The sequence below is a fragment of the Eubalaena glacialis genome, chromosome 3, assembly GCF_028564815.1.
Source record: "Eubalaena glacialis isolate mEubGla1 chromosome 3, mEubGla1.1.hap2.+ XY, whole genome shotgun sequence".
NCBI classification, from domain to species: Eukaryota; Metazoa; Chordata; class Mammalia; order Artiodactyla; family Balaenidae; genus Eubalaena; species Eubalaena glacialis.
In genome coordinates, this window is record NC_083718.1 from 166,542,056 (window position 1) to 166,560,319 (window position 18,264).

The 18,264-nt window shown below is 41.1% G+C and overlaps 2 protein-coding genes across 2 annotated transcripts in view; one reads left to right on the top strand and one right to left on the bottom strand.

The window, feature by feature from the left end:
• LOC133087218 (solute carrier family 28 member 3-like) overlaps positions 1-11,715 on the bottom strand; it is a 60,394-nt gene extending 48,679 nt beyond the window's left edge. Inside the window, 1 exon segment of the mRNA XM_061184021.1 lies at positions 11,543-11,715. Within this exon segment, the coding sequence (XP_061040004.1) occupies positions 11,543-11,715 (173 nt within the window).
• PSMB2 (proteasome 20S subunit beta 2) overlaps positions 11,584-18,264 on the top strand; it is a 36,805-nt gene continuing 30,124 nt past the window's right edge. Inside the window, exons 1-2 of the mRNA XM_061186805.1 lie at positions 11,584-11,804; positions 15,950-16,072. Of these exons, the coding sequence (XP_061042788.1) occupies positions 11,714-11,804; positions 15,950-16,072 (214 nt within the window). The 5' untranslated portion in view covers positions 11,584-11,713. The remainder of the gene's footprint in view (positions 11,805-15,949; positions 16,073-18,264) is intronic.

Genomic DNA, 18,264 nt, shown 5'->3' on the forward strand with positions numbered 1-18,264 from the left:
CTCTGAGCACACGTTAGGCCTGGCAGCTGGAGGAGGTTTGGAGACTTCAGGTAGCAGGGAGGGGGAGGAAACCTCTGTGGAGGGAGGAAGCTGGTGGGGATGGAGGTGGGAGAGTTCCCTGCTGCTCCCAGAATGATTCTCACCTGCCAATCGATGGCTGGAGACTCACACAAGTGCTAATCAGCTCCATTGACACACACAGGTTGGGGCTACAATCCATTTTCACATGAAATGGCAGATCAATTCCTCATTCTCTGCAGTCCCTGACCAGCTTCATCAGGCCATCCATCCTTGAGGGGCTGAGATGCTGAATTAACTCTCTGCATCTCCAGCCACCTGCAAGCTTTGGCCTTCTCTATATATTCTCCAGATACAATCTCACTCCCCAAACCATTGCCAGGTAGCAGTACAGTGGAACTCTGGGCTGGGCATCCAACAGACCTGGGTTCCAGTCTCAGATCAGCACCTAACTGTGTGACTTTGGACAAGTCACCTCACCTCTTCCAACTTCAATATTTCTCAGCTGTGTAATGAGGATAAAAATTTCAGATCTGCAGGGTCATTGTGAGGATCCCAGCTATATCTACTGAATGTAAAGTTGGGAAACACTGCAAAATGTAGCTAATATAAAGCACAGGCTAGAAGAATAGGTTATTTTCCCAAACCTGGTCTTCCCCCTTCCCCCCAAGCCCTATCCTTGAGATCTGACAATTCTGGGAGGGAAGGTCTGTTGACACAGCTCTATGAGAGGTTTATCTCCTCTCTTGGGTTATGTTAAGTAGTCAAAAACAGCTCTTGGGTCCTTGTTCTCCTGGCATGATCAGACCTTCTGGTGAGGGCCACTGGGTTCTGGAAACTGAGCTTGGAAGTACCAGAAACCAGGCAGGCAGGAGCTGAACTCAGCTAAGCCAGGTGGAGTGCCTGTGGAAAGGATGTGTCTAGGACTCTGGGTAAATTTCTGGGCTTACATCCTGCTCACAAAAAAGAAAGCTCACCCATAAGGACAGATACTCTGTCAGTACTCATCAGTTTTATTTAATTTCCGGGGAAAGGACCATGTTCTAGAGATGCCCTTCATATTCTTCTCGTGGATATCCTCTTCCAAAAGCAGGAGTCCTCTGAATCCCTCAATCCTACCTCCTAGTCATAGATGATTAGATGGGAGTAGGGAACAGTTGCTTAAAGCTGGGCCAGTCAGATTCTTTCTCGCTTCACGCGTATTGGGGCAGCCATAATAGTGTATGTGGAAACAGAGGAAACCAGTCTCTGAGAGAAGAATGGAGCAGACATGCAGAAAAACATAGAGGCAGGAAATTAGGAGGCTCTAAGAGACAGAAATGGCGGGAGGGAGTTACTGCCTGATGATTTCTTAGTTCCCAAGCATATTGACTGGACTTGTTGGAGGTGGGTTCAATGAGTTTCTCCTGTGTTCTTCCAATGTAAAAAACACTTTATTAAGCTGGATTGGGCAGATTTCTCTTCCTTGCTGCCAAATAGTCCTCTAGAGCAGACCTCAAGTGTGCAACTAGTGCTTTAACTTTTTCTTTTTTAGACACCTAGTGCTAATATTGACACGTTAAGTGGGACAATTACCAAAAACTGAAATGGAGGTTGTTTGGCCGTGGAACAGTTCTACCAAAGTGCTTCTGAATTAGCATCTGTACACCCCACGTATCCTGGAGGTGGAGTACCAATCATTCACTCATTCAAAAAGTATTCAGGAAAAAACCAAGTAATACGGTTCCAGGTACCCTACTGTGGACAGGGGATACAACGGGAGCGATACAAACTCTCTGTTCATATGAAGCTTGCATTCTGTTGGGCTCACTTTTTCTCATATAGAAAATGGAAATAGTAGCAGTATTAAATAACCAAAACACATTTAATTTAAACACGATAATCAAACAATTTAAATACATACATAGGACTTAATATATCTTAAAAGCTGTTATAGGTTCTCTTCATAAACAAATTACCTCATTTAATTCTTACATCATCCTTATAGGTAGATACTATTATCATCTCTGTTTTACAGATTAGAAAATGGAGGCACAGAGAACTTAAGTAACCTACCCAAGGTCACACAGTTAAGTGTTGAATCTGGGATTTGAACCCAGTCTACTTGGTGCTAATCACCCATGCACTTAACCATTACATTATACTATCAGTACAAATGAATAACATCCTAAGTCAGAGATGAATCTGCATCAATTCCCCTGGTCTCACCTGGGCCCATTTCCCCAGATGAGAGCCAGGAAGCTGAGCAGATCTAACAGGTCATGAAGAGCGGAGAGCTGCATCAGCCACCTCTGGAGCCAAAGCAGTGCACAAAACTTGGGTCCAGGGTACTGGAAAGGAGCCCTGGCCACTGCTCATCCTACCTTGGGCTCTGCACAGCCATCTGAACTCCCCAGACCTGCCAGCATGCTGATCTCTCCAGGGAGCTTCCTGGTGAGAGATGCTAAATCACTCACATGGATAGCTGCTTGGCAAATGCCTCAAAGAGAAGGCTGCCCAGCCCAGGGCCTGCATCTTCTGACTGTGCTCTTGCTTCTTTTTCTTCCAGAGCATTTATCGCCAGCTTCTCTGATTCAGAAGTTTTCTCACATCCATGCCTTCCTTTTCAGCCTCTGTCCTGACTGCATTGTTCCCCACTGGGTGATGCTAACAGCCCCCTCATTGGTCTTCTGGGGTCAACTCTCTTTCCCTCCAATTCTTCCTCTTCACAATGGCCACAACAACTTTTCTCAAATGCATCCTTGACTGAGTCATGCTCTTGCTTTAAAAGCAATGCCTCCCTTTAGGATGTTCCCATTAGGGGAAACATTTCTTGAAGATGCCATCTGTTGGAAACCTCAATACCATTACATTGTTTGAAATGCTTTTCTTTACACCCTTGACTTTCTACCCTGTCAACATGATGAGTTCCTAGCCAGTTGTTTTTATTTACCAAACACTTATGTAGTATTGTGTATTACTACTTATGCAGTAATAGTGCTATGTTCTAAACACCTTACAAATAATCTTTACAACAACCCCATAAGGAAGGTACTGTTATTAACCCATTTTACAGATAAGGGAACTAAGTCATAGAGAAGTCAAGTAACCTGTCCCAAACCACACAGAGTTGGTATTCAGACCCAGTCACTCTGAATCTAGACTCCATGTTCTTAACCAGTTAATTAATTAATCAATCAATCCATTCACTCATTCATTCATTCTTCATTGAAACATATTTATTGAGCACTCACTATGGCCAGTCATTTTTCTAGGCACTGAGAATCCATCCACCTACAACAGCAATCTGTACAATCCTATATTGGAATGATTTGTTGATCTCTCTCTTCTCTGGGGCCTCCTCCTTGAAACTGTTCGTCTTTGTAACTCCTTTAGAATCTTGCACAGTACCTGGCAGGCAGTTTGTCCTCGGCAAATGTGTTTCACAGGAATAAATGAATAGTTATCAAGAATGGTGCTGACAGTAATGATAATGTCAACCATTCAGATGAATCTGCTGTGTGACTATGACAGTGTGGGCCAGGGGCCAGGTACATCATCACAGTTGAGCCCTAGGCCAAGAGGCTCCTGGGGAGATGACAAGTACCTTCTGCATGTAGACCAAGCCGTTGTCACTGTGATTATTTCTGCCATTAGTGTTTGTGTTATGCTACAGTGTGGCAGGTGCCAGCAGCAAGCTGGCCTGCCATACTTCCTCATGGCAGGAGAAGCATCAGGGAAGCAAATGCTTTCAGAAGATGAGCAGCAAGGAAGACCAGGCTCAGGATGGGCTTTCAGCCCGGAGTCTCAACAATCCAAACATCAGTTCTGGGTGGCTGGAGTCAGGGCACATTTGTATCTTACTCTTGTCTCCACAGTCCAAAGCCCTAGATATATCAGAGAGCAGGAATATAGAAGGGGGTGCTTTGGAGCAGGATCCATTAGATTAAAGGGCCCTAATCAAGAGAGCTCATCAACTTTCATTGGCTCAGAGCCTGAGTGGGTGATGGGATAGTTAGGGGTGGGCTCCAGGTGGAAGATGGATTTGGGATGAGAATGGGAGGGGGACAGGTAAGGCAGAGCTTAACATGGTTTATTTTTTCAAGCCCTGGGAGGAGGTACACCAGGCTTCCTGGTTCTGTTTAATCTCCTTGGGGACCAAAAATCAGATGGCACAAATGATACTTCTGATGTTTATGCAGAATTCTCATAAGTCCTCTATGACTTTTCCTAAAGGATCCCAGAATCACTGTATTTAATGATTACAGCCTTTTGGGTCACTGGAATTCTCTAAAAGTCATTAGGTCCTTTCCCCTGCCTCTGGGCAAGAGGTTAAAACAGTTATGGGTGGTAAATAGAAATCATGTGCCAGTGACATGCTTGGTGCTGTCAGTTTCAGACAGTACAAGACAGCAACAGGTCTCTGATTACGGACCACTTCAATTCTACTGGGGCTGCGTCAGCTCCTGTGGGACCTACAAGAAGAGTTGTGTTTTTGGCCATCAGCAGATGTGACCACTTTGGTCCCTGGGGGTAATGCAAGGAGGAGAAAGGTGTCATTTGTCTGACAGCTTCCAGGATGCTGGAGCCTGCTGCTGAAAACACCAGCCAGCCCTGGTGTTTGTGTTTTAGGCCAATCACACAACCCAGGGATTGGGGGGTATGGGAGATTTTCCTGGGAAAATTCTTTCTTTCCAGATGGAAAAGCTAAGGCCTGGAGCACAAGATGTATTCATAGAGTTTGTCCAATCTCTAGGTTCCTGATTTTTAACTTAACCTCTTCCCTAGGACTGGCTCCATCCCAAAGCCTTCTAACTGAAAGCGAAACTTCTTTTTCCCAGGTCAGTAGTGGGAAAGCAGGAAAGAGAATTTGAAATTTGAGAAGGTGCTTATCTGTCCTGCATCTTTTTCTCTAAGACTGCTTCTATCACCTCAGGGTACCTTGCCCAGGAAGGACATTGCTTTTCGGGGTTTTCATTCCAAATCCATACAGTTCACCCATTTGTACTTTAATCTTTCTCTGTTTACCCGAAACATACCCTCATTCATCCCTGGCCTTCTCCCCTGCCCTGCCTCTCCAGTTGAGGCTTGGGTGGGCTGCCTTCCGCCTTCTATGCTTTGGTTTGGTACCCTGCATTCTGTCTGGACTGACTCCCCTCTGGCCCAACCTCTCCTGTAATGAACTTCCTTCTGGTACATCCTTGGTACATCCACCTCCCACAGTGGTGAATGGCTCTGATGGATAGTTCTTACTATGCATTTATTGGCCATTTGCATAACTACCAGACAGCTCTGGGACTTGAACAGCTGCCTTTGAAGATGGTGAATACGTAATAATAATATCATTTATTACATGCATACTGTATGCCAGACACTAGGCTAAACACTTTGTTTTATCTCATTTCATCCTCACAACAACTCTCTGAGGTAAGTACTATCACGTTCATTCCCCATTTTATAGGTAACGAAATTAAGATTCAAAAAAGTTGAACATCTTGGTCATGGTCATCCAGCTAGTAAGTGGTAAAGCCAGGATTGAAACTTGGGTTTGTTTTATTTCTAAATATAAGCTTTTAACCATCATTTGCACTGTCTATCCAAGTTGGAGGAATTGAGTTTTCTGGAACGTGACAAACATCAGTGGTAAGCATAGAGACCATTTTATGGAAACGTGTGTTTGGAAGAAATCTTCCTGACCTGATGCAGAAGGTGCTAAACAGAAATGTGATGAGGAGAGATGAACATCCAGGCTGAAGTAAAAGTAGATACCATGAAGGCCAAAGATGTGATATAGAAAGGTGCCTTGTAGAAAAGGAAGAGGATTTAGAAATGCTGCTTATGACTTGAAGTGTCTAATCATCAACAAAATATGGATGACAAAAAAATGAACTATTTAAATGACATATTTATCCATCTGGGGTGGACAACCTCAGAGGTACCACCAAGGCTGAGAAGAATGGGACTTGAATGTGTAAGAGAGTGGTTTATACAGAGTGGGCCTGATAAGACCAGAACCTTGGGAGTATCAGGGCCCATTCCAGAGGGGCAGGTAGCATATGTCAGATGTAATCAAGGAGTCAAGGGCATCACTGAGAGGTGGAGTCAAGGGCATCATTGAGAGGTGAAGCCAAGGACAACTAATGAATATCAGTGGCTGAATATCACGACCAGCCTATGAGGCAAAGGTAGGGCCAAAGGGGAAGCTATAGTCACTGAAGGTCAGTCAGAATGTGCCAAGGGAATGGGCTCTGACTGGCAGAAGCAAATGAAACAGGAAACATGGAAGACTGAAGAGGGGGACAGTCATTCAGTTAAGCATGGTTCTGGTAGATGGTGCCTTGCTATTAAGAGACAGTTTCCTATCACATTGTGGATTGTTTTAAAAGTGCTGACTTGCATCTGGCAATGGAAGGATGTACCTTGTTCAAAATAAATTCATCTGCTGGAAGGGGTGTGGTGCAAACCACAGGACAAGAGATATACACCTGTAATGGGTGTGAATTTTACCCTACAACTGTCACACGTAAGAAGCGGTGCATTTTTCTACATTAGATAAATATCACGTGAGCCCTCACTCACCCTGGTTAATAAGAAATTCAGTTTCAGAAATGTTTTTGGGGACTCTCCCACTCCCTAAGACCACACAAAAATTCTGAGCAATGTACACTGGCTTGGATTAGGTTCCCTAGAAGCAGAGTCTGAGACAGGGATTCTTGTTCAAGTGACTTATTCGGGGAGTGATTTCTGGAGAGAGGGTGTGAGAGAAGCAGGATGGGACAGAGAGTTAAGAGCCGGAAAGAATGTGGTCTCAGCTGATTCTACAAGAAAGCTCTGGAGCACAAAATAGAGCTCAGAATTAGTTACCCATTGAGGCAAAAGAGCCAGTCTTTTGTATCCCTGTGTCAATGAGTTATTGCTCAAGGTGGGGTGCAGCCTCCCGAGTGAGGGGAAGACAGTTCTCTAGAAGAGAGGGTAGCTGTTCTGGGCTGAACGTTTGTGTCCCACACAAAATTCATATGTTAAAGCCCTAACCCCCAATGTGATTATACTTGGAGACAGAGCCTTTGCACGGAGGTAATTTTTTTTTTTATAAGCAGATATTCATTTTTAATTTTTATTTATTTATTTATTTATTGCCTGTGTTGGGTCTTTGTTTCTGTGCGAGGGCTTTCTCCAGTTGCGGCAAGTGGGGGCCACGCTTCATCGCGGTGCGCGGGCCTCTCACTATCGTGGTCTCTCTTGTTGTGGAGCACAGACTCCAGACGCACAGGCTCAGTAGTTGTGGCTCACGGACTCTAGAGTGCAGGCTCAGTAGTTGTGGCGCACAGGCTTAGTTGCAAGGCAGCATGTGGGATCTTCCCGGACCAGGGCGTGAACCCATGTCCACTGCATTGGCAGGCAGGTTCTTAACCACTGTGCCATCAGGGAAGTCTCACCACCACTCATTTTAGATCTCCCTCCCCTTTGGCTTACCTGGTAAGTTGACCCACATCCTAATTTCTTTTTCCCTTCAGCTTGAGATATAATTGACATATAATATTGTTTAAGTCTAAGGTGTATAATGTGATAATTTGATACACGTCCACACTCTCATTTCTAAGGTGTCTGGTCTCCTGGTCACCAGACCCTTACCAGGCCATGGTTGCTATAATTGCCCACTTATAGTTCAACTGGGCATAGGAGTACCAAGATATGCCCCAGTAGATCACCTGAGTGCTAAACATATTCCTCTATGCCCTCATTATGTAGCAGCAGCCCTATCTCCTCATGATGATTAGGATCAATTATCCCTGCCAAACTATTTGTGCAGTTTACTTGTGATCTCTGGACCTGCTCAGACGTGATCCTAGATGTATCACTTTCATTTTATGATGTATTACTGCTGGGCCCACTTCACCTTATAATCTGGGGGTTAGATAGAACTCAGCTCATAATGAGAAGTTCTAACTATATGGTCATTTGATGTCCTATGGTCAGACACTTCTACCAAGATGGTATGCCCTTGCTCTAGAATCATAGAGGTCTGAGCTACAACTCTCCCATTGTGGATTAACAGAAGTTCCAGATGGCATATTTGTTTACCAAAGACAACTCTAGTAACATGCAGTCAACTGGGAGCAAATGGTCCAAGTAGCCAGGCTGCTTATATTGTAGCTTGACACTGCTGCAGAGCACTTTCTTGTTCTGGACCCACTCAAAGCTAGAGACCCTCCACATGTCGATAGATGAGACCACCAATCAACAACTAAAACAAAAAATACAAAGCTTAATTTATTGCTTACTTAAGTACATGCTGATCAGGCTTAGTTTCTCCAAGAAGAGCAGACTGCTGATCTTAGAGTTTTGGGAAAGCATGGAATTCAGAGATTGGTGGATTTTCAGAGGCATGAGGGGGTTGACATAATCCTAATAAGTGTGGTTACTTGGGTGAGTCTGTTCATTAGTTGGCATTCAGAAGTATGTTCATTGGAATCAGTCAAATCTTGACTGGCTGACTTTTAGAGATAAGGAGTTGTCACTGAGTGGTTGGCTTGCAAAAACATGTTCATTAGGTAATTGATATATCAATATTGATTGATTAAAAAACCCATTCTGGTGATTTGTTACCAAGGGTATAGAACTCTCATTTATTGATTAGACAGGTTTGAAACAGATTCTTGCTTGATACCATCACCTCAGAAAACAATCAGTCTTTTCATAATAATGTGGGAACTTTTAAATTCTGTTTTCCCTTTTGATTTTCATTCAGCCAAAACTCATAAACGGAATTTTGAAGTCACTGGAGAAATGTGATCCAAGATTTCTCAGGCCTGACCAAGAGAACATGTTCAAACAACTCCTTGAGTCTACCTTAGATAGCCAGGCTGTGTTTTCTTTTAGCTTAGATGTAAATTGTTCCATTTCCCTGTGATGTTAATTGATGTAAAATATGAAGTTGGGGGCCAGATTTTGTGTAATATGATGTAATATGTGAACCTCTCCATAATTTTGTTTTTCTGTTCTATAAGAGATTCTTGCCTAAGGACTTTAGACACAGCAGCTTGTTAACATTAATATCTGCTAAAGAATTCCTTTTAGCTTCTGTAGTAGGAGAAGGGGAGTAACAGAAGCAAGATAGGGCAGGGAATAAAGCTAAGCAAGAATGTGGTCTTGGCTGGAGCTTAGCTTTAGACTGATCCACAGGGAAACTCTGGAGGACAAATTATATCCCACTTTAAGTTAAGGGAATTGACCTTTTATCCCTGTGTCAGTCAGTCAATGGCTGGGGAATGGGAATAGGTGCATAGCCTCGCAGGCGAAGATGCTTCTCATGTGGTTGAGGGAAATTCTCTGAAGAAAGGCAAAGCTGTGAGTTGTTATTAATCAAGATTTACAGCAGCTAGGGGATGGCAGCTAGCTACCATAAGTAGGTAAAAAGGTTATGGGCAGGGCATCAACAGTATCTGATACATTAACATCCCTGAATATTTAGGGGTGGGCCACTGATCTCCAGTCTATCTTTGTCCCAACCTTACTATCTAAGCTCACAGAATCTTTTGAGTATGGGGTGCGCTGATGCTTCCATGTCAAGCTTGGGAGTCTTGGCAACGCTGGTAGCCTCCCGTAGTATGGCCACATTCCCTAGGTACAATGTGGTCATTCTTCTTTATGGTCCTGCTAAACTTCCCAGGGTTCATGAAGGAGCAGGATATGATTTCTTATACTCATGGAGCCAACCAAACCTGCAACTCCTTCCCATCTCAAGAGAAATACAAAGCAAATCTCTCTCCTAAATGTCCCTTTTATAAATAAGGAAACTGAGGCTCAATGAATTTTGCACCAGGGTTGGAAGAGGTGGAGCTGGGACCAGAGTTATTTGTTGATTTACAGGTCTCCCACTACTTCAGGGGTCTGAAAACTATGTGGCATGAGCCAAATCCACCTCTCTCCCTCACCTGTTTTTGTAAATAAAGTTTTATTGGAACACTGCATGTTCACTGATTTATATATTGGCTATGGCTGGTTTTGCACTACAATGGCATCATTGAGTAGTTGTGGCAGATACCTTATGGCCTACAAAGCCCAAAATATTTACTATCTGGCCATTTACAGAAAAACTGACTACATCATGCTGTTTCTGGAACCTCCACAGACACTTTTTCTAATCTAAGATTTGGTTATTCTAAGACTTTAATTGAAGGAGGGATTCTAATTCTTAGTAAAATAGAACAAGTTATGTCTTGAAAATCTACTTTCTTTTATATTAATGAGAAGTTAGAGACTCTCTAGTTTGACTTAGCTAGAGGGGATTTGAAGAGTCCTGGGGAGGAGGAGGAAAGAGCCGGTTTAAAAGATACTTGGGTCCTTTTTAAAAATTAGATTTTCCAATTCAGAATTCTGCAGCCTTTATGAATGAATGAATGAATGAACGAATGAATATTGGTATATACAAAGGAAAAAAGGTCTGGAAGGATACAGACATTCGGTGAGTAGTTACCTCGAGTGGGAGGAGGAGAAATATTTCACTCTTCGCTTCTGTATTATTTGTGTATGTGTGTGTATAGTATAACTATGTAATTTTTGCAATTGTAAAACACAAGCAAAATGACAGAGAAAGAGAAAGAGAAAGGGAGAGAGGCTTGAGAGACTTCTTTCCCAGTGGTGTTTAAAAAAGGATCTTTCTAGGATGATGGATGCATCTGTGTTCATAGTGGAATGCTTGACTTAATGACCTCACTTGCCTCTGGCATCATCCCGTGATAGATGGGCTGCCCCAAACTCCTCAGGCTCTATGTTCCTTCATGGGCAGAGGGCTGGAAGAAACAGTCAGAAGGGAGTAAGGACTACACATTTCTGCAGAAGCAAGTGAATTGCATAGTTGTGTTTGGAGATACAATTGCAACCGGTTTTCCATTTCTGAGGCAGCTAGTATGGCTAGTATGAAGACTCAATTGTGAAACCATTCAAATGTCAGAAACTAATCATGGAATATATCAGCTTTCCCCAGAATGGCTGCAACATATAAAGGGATGGCTGTGCTTTTTCCTATTAACATATGACTAATACGTGAGCATTGTGAAACATTCAAATAATACACATATGTACAAAATAAAAAGTGAAAGTGCTCCCTTCAAATCACCGTTACTAGAGGTAGCAACTACATATAATTTGAGGTTGGAACATCATAAAAAGATCTTTTACGATTTTAGTCTTCATGCTTAGATCTTTAACTCATTCATATTTTACTTTTATGAAACATGTAAAAAGGGGTCCTTTCAAGTTTTTTTTTTTCTACTAGCTTGCAGGAAAGGGGTTTCTGGCGATATCTTACCGAGCACCGAAGGGAAACGGCCATCCAGAGACGCATGCCTTTTGGCACACACGTGTGCTCAGCACTTTATATATAGTGCATGATTCTCTCCTCAAGCGAGTTTTAAACTCTCAGTTATAAATAAAGAAACTAGGCATTACATAAGTTAAGTGGTCTGTACTGCCGGGATTGCAAGAGACCTGGACAGGGCCAAAACGCGAGGAAGAATTTTCTCACACCAAACGCCACGCCCACTTTCCAAACTCTCGCGACAGTTGTACGTCATCCAAGAGCGCCGTTGGCAGGGACGGTAGCGAGGTCTGCGTCGCGCGGAGCTTCGCTCGGTTGTGCTGTCTCACCGGTGAGGCCGAGAAGCCCGCTGGTCCCGCGCTCCATCGAACCTGCAGTCCCCGGCCTCCTGCCACCATGGAGTACCTCATCGGCATCCAGGGCCCCGACTATGTCCTTGTCGCCTCCGACCGGGTGGCCGCTAGCAATATTGTCCAGATGAAGGACGGTGAGAGGAAACAGGGGAGGCCCGGGCCTGGGTATAGGGGCAGCCGGGAGGGGTTCGTCGGGGGGCGGTTGGGTGAGTACCAGGGAGGTCTGGGAGGTGGAACCCCGACTGCCCTGGTCTGCACTTGCTTAGTTTTAGAATTAGGAAACAGGAAGACAAGTTTAGGGCCTTGACTTTCGCTCCTCCCAGGGCTCCTGGGTCAGTACTCTTGTCTGGCTTTTGCTGAATGCTTGCTGGGCGAGACTTGCTTAAGGGAATTAAGTTTTTAAGTGTCTAAGCGCCAGCCTGGCTCCAGGATTCCTAGATCCCCTAATCTCTGATAAATTTCCTGTTGTCGGGCTGATGACGTTAGTTTGCTGGCAGCATAAGGTGGGATCCTGGGGAGAGTGAGAGACTGTGGGACTAGAAACCTGGCATTTCCCTTCCGCGGCCTGTATCTTCCCGAGTCTTAGCTCTGATCCTTCTTTTCCAGGGCACTGGCTGCCTAGTTTTCCTTACATTTAAGTAGCTAGTGGAGTTAGGAAACTGGAGCCCTTTCACTTATTTGCTTTATGACTTTGTACAAGGTTTTTCTCAGTGCCCAGATTTCCTCATCTGCTAAATCGGGTTAGTAATACCAACCTCAAAAGCTTGTTGGGAGGATTGAGTGAAAAAGTTTTGTGCAAATGTTTAACACCATGACAAATACTTAGTAGTAAACATACTAAGCACTTATGTACATATTATTTTAAGCAATTTACATTAATTCATTTACCCTTTTGAAATGGGTGCTATTACATTGCCACTTTACAGATGACAGTTCTGAGGCATAGAGGTTAAGAAACTTGCCTAAGGCCGCAAGTGGCAGAACCCACGTTCAAACCTATGCAGTTTGACTCCATATCTTTTTGCTATACTATACTGTCTCCCTACAGTCAGTACTCAATAAATAATTTTAAAAAGATTTTGGTTGCTGATCTGTGGAATTTAAGAGTGGGTTTTCGTGATTGATCATAGGCATACTGCTGTTAAAAGAGTATTATTCTTTGGCTCAGATGATTTAATGTTCATTTGACAAATAGGTTTTGGGCACCTATGTGTCCATTACAGTGCTAGGTGCTGAAGGGATGCAAAGAAGAATAAGATGTGGCCCTTATCTTAGAAGTTACAGTTTAATAAGGGATTCAGATATGTGTACAAATAATTATGACACAAGCTAGAAAATAATGCTGCATATGAAAAGTACAATCAAGCTTCTCAAGTAGTGCAGAGGAAGCAGAGTTGTTTTTAGGTGCTCCAGAGGAAGAAGAGATTCTAGTTGTAGAGACTAGGGAAAGCTTTGAGGGCAGATAACAGTTCATTTTGGGCTTAAAGAAAGAAAAATTATTAAATTTTAAAACATTTATGGTATGGATTGTTCCTCAAGTCAAATTATGAAATTCCATGCTTAGTTTGTAGAAGTTTATTTGTAAACCATGTTTTCCAAAAGAGTCAATTTGTTTTTTTGAGGGTAAATCTGTCCATTATTTTGAATATTAAGACCTTTGACATGCAAGTGAGTTTAGCATGAAGTAGTGTCTAGATAGAGTTATAACAAAGTCAGTACCTTTATAGGTGTTCTGTTTCATTACATTAATGAATATGAAATAATTATGAAAAATAAAATGTGTTTTAAGCCTACCTACGTACACAGTACTTCTAGGTGTTATAGGGTATGCAGTGTACTGGGTATAATCCATAAAGGGATCTAAGACATTAAAAAACCAGGAAATAAATACTACAAGATGATTTTGTATGATGAAAGAAGTATCACTAGTAAGTATTAGGTTAGTTTTTAAATCAGTGGTTTCAAAAGTAAATCCTTATGGTATTCAGAGAAAAGAAATCACTGTGGTCTGTAGAAGAAAGATGAATTTGAGTTAGTTCTTGAAAAATGGTTGGAAATAACTGTACTCAGCTCTGATTTTCCGATATAAAAATGTTTATGGTAGAAGCTTTGGAGTAGCATGAGGACTTTTTCCTACCTTTCTTTTCATGAAGGAACTGTGTAGAGTAGGCAAGAATGCTGAAAATGAATAACCTTTTGAGATTCATTTTTCTCCAGGTATAAAATGAGAGTGATACTTCCAATCAGTTTTTTGGTTTGTCACTTTGTAAGATATTTTGATACTATAGAGAAGATATTTCCCAGAGATTGCTTGCTTATTAAAATGGCACAATTCTTCAGTTTGGTTATATGCCACATTTCATTTCTGTTTTGGCCTGTATAGAATTGCTTTTAAATTACAGTACCTCAGCCCACACAGATTGGTCTTTTTTCTGAATTCCTGTAACATGTATAATCTGAACTACATTGTCTCACACTGAGTATGATAATATTGTACATGTACAGTTTTCCCCACCTATGAGTTAGGCAGGTGTAAGTGATAGTATTACCATGTTACACACTTGGAAACTGGCTTAGAAAGGGCAAATAATTTGCCCGAGTTCAGAGTGCTGAACCCAGATTATAACCAAGGTCTATTGGGTTCCAGTCTAGAGTATTGTACACTCATGTTGCTTATTTTGTTGTCCGTTTGTATCATGTATGTGGATCTTGTAAGTTCTTTGTCAAGGATCAGAAATTTCCTAGAGCTACATAGGCTATTTCCTGCATAACTCAAGGAGTAATTAGCATCTATCATTTTTTTTTTTTTATATCCCCCTTCACCAATCACTGGCCACACAATAGATGTTTAAAAAACGCTTTTGGCCTTGAATTAAGTTCATTTCAAAATTGAACAGTTTACTGTCTCAAAATTTAGCATTTCTTCTAATTGTAACATAAATTCTTTGTAAACAAGCTTCCCCTGCCCCCCTGAAATAAGAACAGCTTTTTTTCTCATTATGATAATAAAGTAAACTTATTAAGTAATATTTTCTTACAAAGATGATGCATATTAAGTATAGACATTTTAGGAAATACTCATAAGCATAATGAAGGAAATAAAAATTGCCTGTACTTTTGCCACTGGCAAGAACTCAGATGCCAGTGGCATCTAATTCTCTTTTGGTTCTTTTTCTTTGCATAGATAATATATTTATAAGTGAATTTTTTTCTTTCATAAACAATTTTGCAAATTAATAGTCTTTAAATCTCCTGTAGCCTGTAACAAATAAAAGTGTGTTTATATAGGAGTTTCAAGGCAATTTGATACTATCTACAGGCACATTTTATGTGGTTCCCCCCCCTCCCCCGCAAAGTCTAGGAAACCAAATTACTGGTATCTACAACTCTCAAACACTTGTAAAGTACTTAACTGTAGCATTCTGTTTTTTAAATCCTATTAAGAGATTTTGACATTTCAGAAGCTTTCAAACAGGAAGCATGTCTCCCAGGGAAGATTATTCAGCACTATTTGAAAAATGAAAAGTGAAAGTGAGAGTAAGATAGGGAGATTTAGCCTTTTTCTGAAGCTACAGACTGAATATGGAGTTTTCTTCCTTGGGCATTAATTGCTATCTGAATATTTATTTATCTGTTTAATCTGAATGAGTCTGGTTCAGTTAGATAAGATTAGAGCATTGGGATTTTTGAGGTATTTTTAAATAGCTTAGTATTACAATATTTGTTAGAATTTTTGCTTTGGCACTCATTTTAGCTTTCTCTTTGCTTTGGAAATGGAGTTGGTTTACTTTCTACGGTGATTTATATTCTCAGTTGATTTTTTGTTCTTTCTTGACGTGGTTCCTTAATTGTAGCACTGGTAGTTTTCATATATGTTTTTGTATGTGTATATGTAATAATCAACATTTGTATTTGTAGAGACATTTCAGGGCTTTGTAATCATGAGCCTAAAGATAATGGCCATTGGCTTGATTTCTTCAGTTTCTTTAATTGTTGTTCATTGCATTTCAAGTGTCTTGATGTTTTTATGTATATTTTCAGTTATCAGCTTTTACATATATTCTCCAGCTGAAATTGATATTAATAAAATATGCAGATGAATTTAACATGCAGAGTGAAAGAGTAATTGATACAGTTGCCCATTAAAGTCTTCTAAAAACAGTGATTCATAAAATTATTCAGTATAGTAATTGATAAACCTGTTTGTGGTTGCCTATGTAATAAGAATAAATTTCTGATAAGGCAGTTTCTAACACTGTGTGTTTTTTTCTTTGAGCAGATCATGACAAGATGTTTAAGATGAGTGAAAAAATCTTACTCCTATGTGTTGGAGAGGCTGGAGACACTGTACAGTTTGCAGAATATATTCAGAAAAACGTGCAGCTCTATAAGATGCGAAATGGTGGGTAATACTTAGAAAATGGCTTTGGTGGGTTTGTCTTTAAATTTGTATTGAACGAGAATATTCTCTACTGGCAGTTCTATACATGAGCAGACCAATGTGGTCTTATTTTTATTTGAGTCTTCTTATTTTTAAAGCCTTAGCTGGATCCTCCTTCTGATCCTAAAGATTTTCTACAAAAATCCCAGAGCAGAAAAGAGAACCATTACAACACTAATACTTGGGGGATAAAACTAATACCATCTTGAAAAATGAGCATGTTAATATCAGACTTTTTAAGTGTTAGAGAATGTGATTTGAGCTAAAGTATATCTGAAATCTCAGAGCTAAAAGACCTAAGTTAAACTTGGTTTTACTATTTTTTTTATGTGACAAATCACTTATCCTCTCTGAACCTTTATTTTCCTTATCTCTAAAATGGTATTATTGGGAATTCCCTGGCGGTCCAGTGGTTAGGGCTCCACGCTTCCATTGCAGGGGGCACGGGTTCAATCCCTGGTCAGGGAACTAAGATCCTGCAAGCCGTGTGGCATGGCCAAAAAACAAACAAACAAACAAATAAAATGGTATTATAATAATATTAATGAATAATATGTATGAAAATGCTTTGCAAACTTTAAACTCTGTGTAATTGTAGGAGATTTACTGTGTCATAAAAGGGTTCTGCCTTGCCTCTCTGGTAGGTTCTTGTCTAGGGAGATAATTAGGATTTTTGTGAGATATTTTGTGAGCTCTCTCTGCGGCTGATGAACTGTTATCCACTGGGAAAACCTCCCTGTGAAATAATACTAGCCACTAGCCCTCTGATCCAGGGACGTTTATAGTGATGCTTCAGCAGAAAGAACCTTCCTTCCAGTTACTTACTTCACAGTGTAATAATACTGTTATACACAGCACTGCTATAATGTGGCACTGTGAAGGAGCTTAATTTGAATATAATTGTATGTGTAAAATGACTAGGCATGATCTATCTGTATAGTTTTTTAGGCAGCAGACTTAGCATCATGCATTCGATTCTGTAAATATTTTTGAGGGCCTCATGTATGTTAAGCACTCTGCCTAGTACCACAGAGAATTCGAAGATGAATATGGTTCAGTTCCTGCCATTCAGGAACTTAAAGTACATGGTGTTTAGGTTTAAGCAAGTTCAGAATAGTTTAATAATTATTTTTTAACGACTCTACTTATTGCCTACATGGCCTGCGAAGGATACCAGTGTTTCTGAAGTACAGTCAGTAGAGCAATACTTCACTGTCCTGTCCCAGGAGAGGGAGGAGGAATGAACAAGAGAGCTTCTGTTACGTAGCTGTCAGGGTCCAAAGTCAGAGCATAAACCAAAAATTGTATATGACTAAAATTGCCCTTAAAACCCCTTAAGCCGGGGACTTCCCTGGTGGTCCAGCGGTTAAGACTCCACGCTTCCAATGCAGGGGGCGCGGTTCAATCCCTGGTGGGGGAACTTAAATCCCATATGCTGCATGGTGCAACCAAAAAAAAAAAAAGACCCCTTAAGTTACCTGTCAAGTATAGTTTTGTGCATGTATCCCTACACAGTTACTCTTATGCATATTAAAATTTAAGAACTAAGCCAAAATAAGGGAAAGAAAGAAAAATCTATATGCAGATGGTCAGGCATCAGACTTTTCTGCCTTTAAGATAATTGTCAAATCCTTAGTGCTGTTTATAGAGGGTTAGGTAGAGAATTGAAAAGCATTCCTGCTTATTCAGAATTGCTTCCATCATAGTTTAACATGTACTAGTAGACTTTTTATAAGGATGAAATTCAGTAATGTATGTGAAAGCACCTAGCATAGACCCTGAAACATAGTAGCTGTTGTATAAATATTTGTTAGAATTTTAATCTACATCTTACCTGCTGTGACACTGGTGTTTGGAATGTTGTAGGAAATAACCACATGCTGTCTTTCCAAACTGGCATATTCTGTGTGGGTCTACTGAATTGTGGGTCATTCTTGTGTCTTTTGGCACTAGCCCCATTTTACTGGGGTATTAATTCCCAAAGTGAGTGCATTGTTAATGCACACCTGACGCCATTCCTCTGGGCTGTACTTTTGCTGGCATTACAACTTTATTTAGAGGTTTTATGCTGGAGATCCTCTATTTTTAAAGTATTGTAGATAGTGATAGAAACGTTTTTTCCCTGTGGCTTGTACTTTTGAAAATATTACACT